This window comes from Notamacropus eugenii, chromosome 5 (assembly GCF_028372415.1).
Source record: "Notamacropus eugenii isolate mMacEug1 chromosome 5, mMacEug1.pri_v2, whole genome shotgun sequence".
Lineage (NCBI taxonomy): Eukaryota > Metazoa > Chordata > Mammalia > Diprotodontia > Macropodidae > Notamacropus > Notamacropus eugenii.
In genome coordinates, this window is record NC_092876.1 from 204,558,121 (window position 1) to 204,570,938 (window position 12,818).

General features: G+C 40.7%; 2 protein-coding genes across 6 annotated transcripts in view; one reads left to right on the forward strand and one right to left on the reverse strand.

Moving 5' to 3' along the window:
- The first annotated feature begins 2,531 nt into the window (after positions 1 to 2,531).
- NBEA (neurobeachin) overlaps positions 2,532 to 12,818 on the forward strand; it is a 783,989-nt gene continuing 773,702 nt past the window's right edge. For 4 of the 5 annotated variants that reach the window (XM_072611896.1, XM_072611899.1, XM_072611900.1 and 1 more), the window contains exon 1: positions 2,533 to 3,368. In XM_072611896.1, the coding sequence (XP_072467997.1) occupies positions 3,063 to 3,368 (306 nt within the window). In that variant the 5' untranslated portion in view covers positions 2,533 to 3,062. Of the gene's footprint in view, positions 3,369 to 12,818 lie in introns of all 5 variants that reach the window. The other variant, XM_072611897.1, reaches the window with a different exon arrangement.
- On the reverse strand, positions 8,887 to 10,492 carry LOC140505686 (L-lactate dehydrogenase A chain). Its single transcript, XM_072611905.1, has one exon. The coding sequence runs from the start codon at positions 10,399 to 10,401 to the stop codon at positions 9,400 to 9,402; it is 1,002 nt and encodes a 333-aa protein (XP_072468006.1). The 5' UTR covers positions 10,402 to 10,492; the 3' UTR covers positions 8,887 to 9,399.

Sequence of the window (12,818 nt, forward strand, 5' to 3'; positions counted from 1 at the left end):
GAAGTTTCTTTTAATGTCTTAAATATACTTTTCCAGGGCATGCCTTTAATGAAAATACTTAAACTTGGGATTACCTCTCAGTATAAGGATATAAACTTGATACTTACTTTTCTCTCTCCTTAAAATGCATTGAAAATAGCCAGGAAATTTTCTTCTGACTAATATGCAGCCTGTATAGACAGTACTCTTCATATGTTTGTGAATGATCTTGATAACATAACAATAGAATGAAGATTTCAATACAATTATAATTGGTCTATCGTGATTCCGCTGAGATTAGAGTGACCATCCCCTTTACTAGAGTGTTCATTTAACTGTCTCTGGAATTGAGAGGTATAGAAAACACCTGGATTTTGAAATCTTCACTGTTTCATTCCATCCCTCTCTGAAAAATACAATGAAAAGACTAAGGGGAAAAACAAAACTTTCAGCAATGTTAAGTTAAATATATGAAAAGGCAATCTAGTTTTGGCTTTCATTTCCTAAATATCCTGTGGGAGTTAGGAGGAGGGTGGTGTCTAAAATCAGCAAGTATTATCATTTCCTGACATGCATATGAAAAGCAGGGTGAATTGAAGATTATCTTTTAGTTTATATTTATTCACTTTAAAATATATATTATTTACAATTTCTGAGTGGAGGTAGAGTACCTGAAAATAAAGTTATCGATGAATAAATTGAGACAAGATGCTGTAGATCTGTGTAAACTTTGATAGGATTCCTAAATATAGTAGGTCTTGGTTTTCATTCTTTGTGGTCTTAAATTTTGTAGTTTTCCCCTTCTTTCATACTTAATTTTCAACCACATTAGTTTTATAACAGCATTTGGTGTTATTCTTAAAATGATGTACATGTGAATATCTCTTTCTTAATATTTATGAATCAATAAATCAGTTTGCCTCAATAAAAGATTTCCTTCACACCTCTCTGCCCCAACCCAATTCAGTGGAATTCTCTTATAATTGTGGTTTGGAAAACAGGAGAAAGAGATCTTCAGATTAGCACAGTGTCTTGCACATAGTAGATACTTATTAAATGTTTTTATTGAATTAGAACTCTCTGTGGTATATGACGCTTTTGTTGTTCAATACACATATGATCTGTGGGATATAATTTGCCCAATAGCGTATCTGAATCTGTGTAATAGAAGATTTAACTTACAATGGATTTTTTGTTTTTTTTCAGTGGACATGATCAATTTTGATGATTTGATCAAATGGTCTAATAGGATCACAGTGGATCAATATCAATTTAATAGGATTAAGTGAGATAGTATCTGAAAAGTGCTTATTAGCCCATGCAGGGCATATAGTTAGTGCTTAATAAATGCTTATTCTTTCATTCCTAATATTCACTGATTCAGCTAAAAACAGCATACACCTGCTACTTCACAAGAAGTATCATTACTTATATCTTATAAATATATATTTATTGAGGAGGACTCAAAGAGCGAGAATATTAGCAAAAGAATCATTTTTGTTCTTGTTACTTCATTTTGATAGAAAAAACTGCAGTCGTACCTGTTCAGCCTTAATTACAGACTTACAGCAAAAATTGTATTTCAAATCTCGTCGTTAAAATAATGACTTTTGCTTGTGCCTGTAAGATTTACTTCTTTTCACAAGGATAACTTTATCCCAACCCTAGCGCTAGAATGGGAATCGGTAACATTTTCATGTCATTTCAAAGTCTCTGTACTGTGTACATCTCTCAGTAAGAAGGGAGGCATCACTAATCTGCTGTCCACAAGAGAGAAGTTAAGAAAACATTTTAAAGCAAAGCTTTGTTCCCATAAAGCCACTTTAGGGTGTTAGGTGGCTCCGTCCTCACCGGCTGGAGGGCAACCCCGAGAACTATTTGTTCTTCAGACTTCTACACAGACTCGGTTACCTTTGACAAGTTCTATTTTAAGTTGCTCGCGTGTGTGCAGGTGTCAGCCTCTTTTACAGCCATAGAAAAGACCTATTAGACTCTATCTAGGTTCGTCCTCCTGACAATGCAGGATTGTTCCCCACGGTAGGTCTGCTTCAGCTTTGTCCAGTCAGTTTTCCTCTTGGGAAGTTGCAGGTCGGGTGGGCGAGGGAGAGAGGATGAGGAGGAGCAGAAAGAGGTCGCCTGCCACTCCCTAGTCTTCCTGGGCACCCAGAAACGACAGAGGAAGCAGGAGATGCAACCCTGATGATGGTTCATCCTCTTCCTCCCAGCAAGAGGATGTTAAAAGAAGGAGGCTACAGAGAAGGCAAGCTACACACTGTGTGTCTCTCCCTGAAGGGAAAATTTACCCTCCAGAGAATACTAAAGGGAAGCCAATACCCGCCCCTCCCCTGCCAGCTAGCCCTACTCCTGGCAGCAGTCCCTGTGCACCTGTTCACCTGCCCATCCGTTTTGTGTGGTTAGGGGAGGGATGAAGGGTGTTGGGGTGGTGCGTGTGGTGGGGGTGGTAAGGAGAGGAGGGCAGGACCAGGGAGGGGGCTGCTCCTAGGGCTCCGCCCCCTGGCGGCTCTGCGCAGGCGTAGCGGCCGCTACTGCAGGCAGGGGGCGGCAACATGGCGGAGTGAGCGGCGGCGTCGGGGCTTCTCAACAACAGCGGCAGCGGCGGCGGCAGGGGCGACGGTGGCGTCCGGAGCGGCGGTCCCAGCTTCAGAACCGGCGAGCGCTAGCTGCCTGCGTCTCCTGCCCCCTTTCGCTTCCTCTCCGGGCTCCGGCTCCTTCGGAGCCCCAGCAGCATCCCCGCGGGGGGGCGGGCCGGGTCGAGCCGGACCGAGAGAGAGGCGGGCACCGTTGCTAGCGGGGCAGCCGCCGCCGCGGAGAATCACCCCGGGATCTGCTCCCTCCCGGGCTCCGGCTGCTCCGCCGCCCGGTCTGCCCTGGCCGACGCCGCGGCGCGGCGCTGGTGGATGCTGGGGCTAGGCGGCCGGCTGCGGGGGGCGGGGGCTGAGCCAGGTATAACGGTACCAGCGGCGGTGGCGGCGGCGCCTCCTCCCTTCTCCTCGTCCTCGTCCTCCTCCTCCTCCTCTTCGTCCTCGTTCTCCTCCTCCTCCTCCTCCGCGGGAGAGGGGTAAATGGCGAGCGAGAAGCCCGGGCCGGGGCCGGGGCCGGGGCCGGAGCCTCAGCCTGCGGGGCTCATCGCCGTCGGGGCAGGAGCCGGAGGTGGCCCTGGAGGCGGCAGCTGCGGCGGCGGCGGCGGGGTTAGCGGTTTGGGGGAGCTGAGAGGGGCGTCCGGCTCCGGCTCCATGGTGCTCCCCGCGGGGATGATTAACCCATCGGTTCCGATCCGCAACATCCGGATGAAATTCGCCGTGTTGATTGGACTCATACAGGTCGGGGAGGTCAGCAATCGGGACATCGTGGAGACGGTGCTCAACCTGGTAAGAGAAATGGGCTTGTGTCTCTGGGAATACCTCTGCACTAACTCCCTACACACCCACCCCCATCTTTCACTCCCCCGCTCGCCCCCCTGCCCCTCCCCCCGCCGTGTAACACGCATCACGTCTCCTGGAGCCCAGATCGTCCTGCCTGTATCGCCCAGTGGGTGATCCATATGTACTCCGAGCTGCGCCCTGTAGTCCCTCCCTGTCCCCTCCTGCGATTTGAGTACAGTGCCCAACTTAACACTGCTTGGTACCATTCATTGTGATCACGAGTGGCTGTGAGAAACACTGATCGTTGTAGGGTTATGTTGGGCCCCAGAGTTTGGGTGAGAGAGGGTGCGTTGTCTTTGGGGTTCTTTCCCCTAGGCATTTTAAAATTGTATCTAGTGTTGCTCCCTGAAGATGAAGGTTTGTCTTCAGAAGCCGAAATTCCGTGGTGTTGGAGGAATGTGAGAAGCATTAAAGCTTTAATTGGATGTGATGTTTTCCATTAAAGAGGAAAAGAAGATGCGGGTTGGCATCTATCTTGAAGTGTCTCATCATTATATTAATATATGATGGAGACTTATGATTTTCCTCTTTCCTCACATCTTCTCCTCCACCCCCATGAGTTTATTTCCTGCCTATAATTTGTATATACTATGGGTTTGAAATCAAAGTATCAGGGGAACAGGTTTGTTTAATGGCCATTGTGTTTAGAGACCATGGCGTGTTTGTAACGACTGAGGAAAGGATATTAAATGTAGTCCTTTCTGGTTTTTTTTTCTTGGGAAGGAGTTACTGCAGGACTGTGTATGACTTAATGTTTTGCGCTAACCACGAGAAAGGCAGGGAAACCAACAAGATGTCATAGGATATAAGAAAAATGGATTCATAAAGGAATTCTTTTAACTACAATTTTCTGTTTCTTGTGAATGCAGTTTTTACTGCAGCATAGCTTTTGAAGCACTTCAATCTGCACCATTCAGTCTTCTGTATGTAATGTAGGGTGAGAAAGCATGGCTTAAAACTCAGTGGCAATCAGTTGTCTATTGTATTTAGTGTGGAGTCATGAGAATTTTACAATATGCTTTTAAGGATACTTTAAAACTTGACTGTTCTGTGCATTTTATTTATTTTTTAAAGAAACAAAAGTAAGTAGATTGAGTTAGGGTTCTCTGGTATTGGAATGTAATGTGCTTTTCTAATATTAATCAGCTATTTGCATTTGACCTACTGGAAAGCTGAAAGAAAGAACTGCAGGTACAGCAGTGTGGTGTTGAAAGGGCATGTATTATATTTTACTGTTTATTTCTCAAATGCTCAGAAAAGTTGAAACTGATTATTCGTTTGGTGATTGTGTTTAATTCTAAAGATAAGAGATATCTCCATAGGAGTTTACCTTTTCATTTACGTTCTGTTACTGTTTCTAAGTCAGATACCTATTTTCATAAAGATGTGTACATGAAATAAGCCTTCAAATAAATTACTTCACAAAGTCATTCTAAGTTAGAGGATGCTCACCATTTTGTGGTATACAGCTCTATTCTTTCCAAAAAGTAATAGAGATAGTTAATCCTTATTTTAACTAGCAACTAATAGGGGTTTTAGTGGTTGATCATTTTATTTTCTCCTAAATTGGAAAAAAAAGACTTAAATTTTAAAATGTCACTATATTAGCAATTATAGCTACAAATTGGAATCTACATGAGTTATATCTTTTCTTTAATTTTTTATCTGACAGACAATACTTTAAAAAAATTTTATACTTTTAGGGTATGTGTTTTTAAGTTATTTTTAATTTTGTGAATTTATGCACTTACATTAAAAGGTTGGTATCAGGTAAGAGCATTAAAGCTTTAACAAACTGGGAACTGATCTAAATGTGGAAACCAGTTGGGAAGCTGCTGCAATAGCAATGTATGCTGGATCAGTCATTGCCTAACAGATGGCCTTCATAGATATACAATGGATTAAGAAAGAGAATGAAATAATTATTTGATCTAAAAAAAAATTTACTGTTATTGAAGAATCTTATGTAAAGTTTCAGCATGCAAACATTTAAAAGTTTAAACTATCCAAACCACTTTAAACTTAAATTGAAGTTAGAAACAAGGAGATTAAAAACTAAAATGGTCCATTCCTAAATCAACTAAAGGCTTTGTTACTGCATTATTGATTTTTGGAATAAAGACTTTGGTACATTTTTTCTTTGGTACATTGTATGAAGAATGATTTTTTGGCTGTAACATTCGAGAAAATAATTGATTATATTTATCTTTTATGATTTTACTTAGTGGCATATGAATTGATCATTGGAAGCATTGCATTATTTTAACTTTGAGGTGAACCTTCTAAATCAAGCTAAGTATTTGGGATTGCCTTATAAGGCAGTGAGTGTTTTTGATAATTATGTAATATTAATTCTAGTTATTCTATAGCACATTTTAAGGATTCTGTTTCTGTGGCTCAGATTTTTCAGTCAAGTAAAAATATTTTAAATGATTCTTTCAATTTACAATTTAATTTCTTAAGGCCAATCCTAGTATAAGAGAGATTAAAAGACAGTTACCCTAGTAATACCCAAGTAACAGTATGAAAAAAATTGTATGGTAATGAAGATCAAAGTCACTGTGTTTGAGATAGTAAGCAAAAACACTAGACTTTTTTTTTTAATTTGAGGGTTTCTAATTTATAAAGTAGCTTTCATGATAAACATCTTAGACAGTTACCTTCTCTATCTTATTTTCGCATCTGTAAAATGGGGAGAGTAGAATGGTAGAGTTGGAAGGAACCTAAGGGATCATCTAGTCCAGTACTTTCATTTTACTGACCTCAGGGGTGTCAAGTGACTTGACTCTGACAGAGCTGGGATTTGAACTCAGCCGTCCTTATTTGGATAAATAAAAATAAAAAGAATGTCATGCTTATGAATGAAGCTGGCAATTCTTGTGCATGGTACGGATGAGAATCATTTCTTTTTTCTGAGACTGGAAGAGGAGTTGATGAGAATCATCATCAAGATGATAGAACTTACCAAACTATACCCAGCACATTAAGAAAAAATGAATTATGTTAAACATACTTCAGAGATCCTTAATATCACTGATAAGTGGAAATTCCTTTTACCATTTCAGATTGCATCTCTTCCATAACTTAATATATGATAGTTTTTTAAAAATTACTGTGACTAAAAAATTCACTGCCCTGAAGCCAGCTTAGTAATTAGTCTCTCTATATTTAGGCTGGTTCTTAGACAACAACTATACAGTTCCATCACCAGGTCTCTCTCTACTCATAGCCTTTCTTTCTTGGGTAGAACCTTCCACATATAGTCATTTTTCAGTTGTGTTCGACTCTACGACCCTTTGCCAAGTTTTCTTGGCAAAGATACTGGAGTGGTTTGCCATTTTCTTTTCCAGCTGATTTTACAGATGAGGAAACTGAGGCAACCAGGATGAAGTGACTTGCTCAGTGACTTGACACACCTAGTAAAGTGTATGAAGCCAGATTTGAACTCAGGAAGATGAGTCTTCCTGGCTCCAGGCTCTGCACTCTATTCACTGTGCTACCTATTAAACACTTATTCTATTGTTATGTGTCAGGCAGTGTGCTAGGTGATAAGGATATCAGAATGAAAATGAAACTTTCCCTGCCCTCAGGGAGTTCATGCTCTACTGGTGAGAAACATAATGATGAGTCAACACTGAAGCCGTACTTTTTGAGTCCTTGTCCCCCATTCCTGAAATGCACTCCCTCCCTACCTCTGCCTTCTGTCCTTTTCCTGAACTTTCCATTGTACCTTCCTTTTGCAGTTATCACCCATGTATTCTCAATATATCTTGTACATACACCATTATTTCTTCCATTACAATGGGATCTCTTTAAAGGCATGAACTGTGTTTTTGCCTTTCTTTGTTCCTGGCTCTTAGTACAGTGCTTCACACATGATGTTTAATAAATTCTAGTTTACTGACATTAATTTCTAGGCAGTGGGAAGATCATTAATAGGTTCAGGGAGGAGAAGAAGTCATGTAAGAAGTGACATTTGAGCTGAACTTTGAAGGGAGCTAGAGATGAGGAAAAGAGAGCATTCATGTCTCCTTTACTGGATCATCATTCATTACATATTCACTATCAGTGGGCATCCCCCAAAAGCTCTGTCCTGGGTCTTCTCTCTCTATATTCTCTTTTGTTGACCTCATCTGCTCCCAAAGGTTTAGTTATCTCTAAGCAGATGACTTCATGAATTGTATACTATCCCCTTACTGTCTAATTCTTCAGTTCCATATTACTACCCACAGATTGGACACTGAACTGGATGACCTACAGACGCCTCAAATTCAACATGTCCAAAACTAAAATCATTATCCCTAATCCCCATCCACCCCCCCACTCCCCCACTCCTCTCTCTTCTTCTGAACTCCTTTGTTTTTGTCAAGGACACCATCTTTCCAGTTTACTTAGGTTGGCAATCTTCTCATTCTTGTTGCCTCACTTATTCTGCCATGGGCAGCTAGGTGGTGCAGTGGATAGAGCACTAGTGCAGGAGTCAGGAGGACCTGAGTTCAAATCTCACCTCAGACACTTGACACTCATTAACTGTGTGACCTTGGGCAAGTACTTAACCCCAATTGCTTCATCCTGGGTCATCTCCAGTCATCCTGATGAATATCTGGTCACCAGAATGGAGAAGTGAGGCTGGTGACCTGCACAGCCCTCTCTCACTCAAAACAAAGTCAAATGCAAGTCATGTCATCGTTTCCCTGATGACATGGTCTTCTTCAGCAACAAAAGACTAATACACACATTCTGCCATCACTTGATAAATTTGTTATTTCGACCTCCATACAATCTCTCATATCCATCCCCCTATTTCTAATTACATAGCAGCCAAATCCAAGTCTTTGTTACCTGGCTGTTGTGAGGGTCTCCTGTTTGTTCTCCTTGTCTCATATATGTTTCTTTTCTAATCTGTTCTCCTCTTAGCTGATTGTCATAAAGTACTGGTCTGACCACATTATGTCCCCGCTCGGTAAACTCTAGTAACTCTATTACATTGGACTAAAATCTTTACTCTTCTAGTTTGTATTTAAAGACCTTCATAAACTGATTACAATCTGCTTTTCTATTCTTCTTATATATTACTCTCCTTCCTGCACTTTAGGGTCCAGTCTAGCCATACTTAGCCATACTGGCCCTTTTGCTATTCCTTATGCATACTACTCCATCTCCTTTACTCTGTCTTTACCTCTGCCTCTTTATAAAAATTACTAGGGTCCTTCAAGATTCAGGTTTTTATATGAAGGCTTTCCTCATTGCCTCTCCTCCACCTCCATTCCCAGTAGCTAGTTCCTGTTTCCTTAAGATCCACTTCTCTCCTCCTTGCCTTGTATTTACATCTATTCTTAAGAGTGATCCTAAATCCCCCCATATCACATTGAAGAGCCAGACTTCTTTTTTTTTTTTTTTTTTTTCAGTTATTTGTTGTTTATTCAGTATTTAGGGTTAGTATGACACTTGAGGAATTGGTTGTGTTGTTGTACACATACAGATCTTTTTATATAATATGGAAATTTACAGCTATTGATATATATATATAGGCAGACAAAATCAGGTCCTCTAGAAAGGTGATACATGGGGGCCATGCTGTAGTGCCCTAATGGAGGGGAGGCACAAAGGTAATCAATGCATCAATAAAGAATTACTACTGTATGGTGTTTTGTATCCAGGAGTGTTGTCTTCTGGACCTAAGGGAACTTGTAGCACCTACACACAAAGCAGGTAGTTTATATACCTGTGGGCCACTGGCTCTGCTTGACACCAACCACTGAGACTATACAGGTCATATTCAGCATCATATGCAAACTACAACAGGGTTCTATTCCCCATTTCTAACTTTAGGAAGAAACTAGAGTGTGTTCACAGGTTTTACACTTCTGGTGTTTAGTCGCTAATCAGAGGAAGGATTTGGTCTATCTGAGAAGCAGATCATACATAACCCCTCAACCCCTGTCCTGTTCTCTTTATGGCAGCACATTCAAAGGCTTTAAAATTGCAGCTCCTTCTGGATTCCCCAAAGAGTATCTGCACTCTTCTTTAAACGGCTCTCCTCCTCCGGATTCAGGTTGACCTTCACCACATCTGAAATGCCATTCTGCCCCAAGACACATGGGACACTAAGGAAGACATCCTCTTTAATGCCATATAGGCCCTTAATCATGGTGGAAATTGGATGCACTCTCCTAAGATTCTTCATAATGCTTTCTGCCAGATCTGCCACAGACAAACCAATGGCCCAGGAAGTGTAGCCCTTCAGTTTGATTACCTCATAAGCACTTTCAACCACCTGTTTATGAACATCTTTCCAATTTTCTGCATCAGAATCAGTTCCCAAAGAAGGATGAAGGTTCTTTAGAGACACACCAGCAAGATTCACACCACTCCACACAGGAACACTGGAGTCTCCATGCTCCCCAAGGACCCATCCATGACAACTTAAAGAATGGACACCAAGTCTCTCCCCCATTAGGTAACGGAAACGGGCAGAATCCAGATTGCAACCACTTCCAATAACACGGTTTTTAGGAAAGCCACTTAGCTTCCAGGCCACATATGTCAAAATATCCACTGGATTGGAAACAATAAGCAGCTTGCAATTAGGGCTGTATTTAACAATATTAGGAATGATGAATTTAAAGATATTCACATTACGCTGGACCAAATTAAGACGACTTTCTCCCTCTTGTTGACGTGCCCCAGCCGTAACAATGACCAGCTTTGAGTTTGCAGTCACACTGTAGTCTTTTCCAGAAACAATCTTTGGCGTTTTGAGGAAAAGGCTGCCATGCTGGAGATCCATCATCTCTCCCTTTAGTTTGTCTTCTATTACATCAACTAGGGCAAGTTCATCAGCCAATTCCTTTGTTAAGACACTAATGGCACATGCCATGCCAACTGCACCAACCCCAACAACAGTGATCTTGTTCTGGGGAACCTGGTCCTCCTTTAGGACATTCAAGATAAGCTGATCCTTGACAGTTGATGCCATTTTGGAGGGTAGCTGGGGGGATAGCTGGTCAGGCTGCGAAAGTTCTGAGATAGATGAGAGGTTGCTGCTCCCAAGCTCGCACGACTCGTGCTCGAGCCAGACTTCTTAATTGAATATCAGGCAAAGGTTTAAACTGTGTCTCAACCAGTCTTTTTTAAGTTTGAAAGTAGAGAAATACTTTAACCATTGGATGAAATCAAATGAATACACATAGGAAATGTGTTGGGATTTATCAGAAAACTCAGAAACATCTCTGGACCTCTGTATATTATGGCAAGCCAGTTCCAGATGGATATTCTAGGATCGTGTGTGTGTGTGTGTGTGTGTGTGTGTGTGTGTGTGTGTGTGTGTAGGTCAAAGATCTGGAATTCTGTTGGCAACAATGGCAGTGACCCCCTGGTGGCAGTGTCTTCATCCGGAGTTGAAAGAGGCACTAGGGATAAACTAGTATATCTAGAAAGCTTCTGGACTGTTCTAAGACCCTGACCCTCACAGTCTTGCAGAGAGCTATAACTAAAGGAAGCTGTGTGAGTTTCTCAGTGAAGGGAGAAAACTTCCGATCATCAGAAACTTTGAGTTTACCCTCTCTACAAAAGAGCTCTAAGTTTGACACCGCTGTCCCCAGGGAATCTTGTGTGTCTGTATGTTTATTTTTTTTTTAAATTTAAAGTCATTTTAAGAAAGTATACTGATATTTGGATATAACTTTTTTCCTTTAAAAATTTTTCCCTTGTGTTTGAATAATTGAAACAATTTAAAATTTTTCGGATACTTAGAATTTTGTGAAGAAAATAGGCAATTTGAGTTTGAATTAGGTCAGTTTTTAATAAAAGTAGATATTGTTGCATTCTGGGTGGAAGTGTAGAATAATAAAACTATTTAAGTTGAAACATAAATGGCTTCATGGTTTACATTTAACCATTTTCATAGTATATTTTGTTACTGAGTTTGACAGTGTCACCAAGGGATGCTTATTGGAGGGCCTAGCTGTTTTGTGTTATTTTAGCTTTGAAAAAGACTTCAAAAGACCAAAAACTGGAATAGGCTAAAAATGGTAGAAGAATTGTAGGATAGGCAAGAATTAGGAATGAAGTGGGGAGGTATTTATTCCCATATTTCAAATCTTATTTTCCTTTAATAAAACATTATAAGTCAGGTTATCCTGTGCTTATACTTCATGACTTTTAAAATATTTTCATCATTACCCTTCTAGGAAAACCACTCTACAGATATTTTTTACTTCTATTATGTATTTATTGAGGTGTGGCAATGTAGTACTTGAAATACTCAGGGTATTTGTACAAGAGTAGCATTATAGGATCATAGATTTAGAGCTGGAAGGGACTTTAGAGATAATTAGATTTAGTCGCTGCCTATTTATAAGTCTTGGTTTTCTCCTCCTCCCTCCCCCCTCCCTCCCCTCTCCCTTCCTTAGATGGCATGCAATCTTATATGGGTTCCACATATACATTCTCATTAAACACATTTTCACATTCGTCATGTTGCATAGAAGAATTAAAATGAATGGAAGAAACCATGAGAAAAACCCAAACAAAACAAAAGACAAGAGGAAATATTCTGCTTCATTCTGCCTTCCAATTCCATAGTTTTTTCTCTGGGTGTGGATAGCATTTTGCGTCCAGTCCTTTGGGAATGTTTTAGGTCTTTGCATTGCTCTGAAGGACTAAGCCTACTGTGTATGAAATTGTCCTGGTTTTGCTCCTTTCACTCAGCATCAGTTCGTGTAAGTCCTTCCAGGCCTCTCTGAAGTCTTTCTCTTCATCATTTCTTATGGCACAATACTCCATTACATTCATATACCACAACTTATTCAGCCATTCCTCAATTGATGGGCATCCCCTTGATTTCCAGTTCTTGACAACAACAAAGAGAGCTACTATAAATATTTTTATACAAGTGAGACCCATTCCCATTTTTATGATCTCTTTGGGATACGGTCCTAGAGGAAATATTGCTGGCTCAAAGGATATGCACATTTTTGTAGCCCTTTGGGCATAGTTCCAAATTGCTCTCCATAATGGTTGTATTAGCTCAAAGCCCCACCAACAATGAATTAGTGTTCCAACTCTCCCACATCTTCTCCAACATTTCTCATCTTCCTGTTTTATCATGTTAGCCAATTTGATAGGTGTGATGTGGTACCTCAGAGTTGTTTTGATTTGCATCTCTCTAATCAGGAGTGATTTAGAACATTTTTTCATATGACTATAGATAGCTTTAATTTCTTCTTCTGAAAACTCCTGTTCATATCCTTTGACCATTTATCAATTAGGGAATGACTTGTATTCTTGTAAATTTGACTCAGTTCTCTATATATTTTAGAAATGAGGCCTCACTCCCCATTTTTTACAGATTAAGGAGCTGAGTCCCAGAGAGGTAAAATGACTTTCCCAGAT

What these genes read in the sequence shown, in the direction of transcription:
- LOC140505686 (XM_072611905.1), bottom strand. Translation starts at nt 10,401, where the DNA reads ATGGCATCAACTGTCAAGGATCAGCTTATCTTGAATGTCCTAAAGGAG.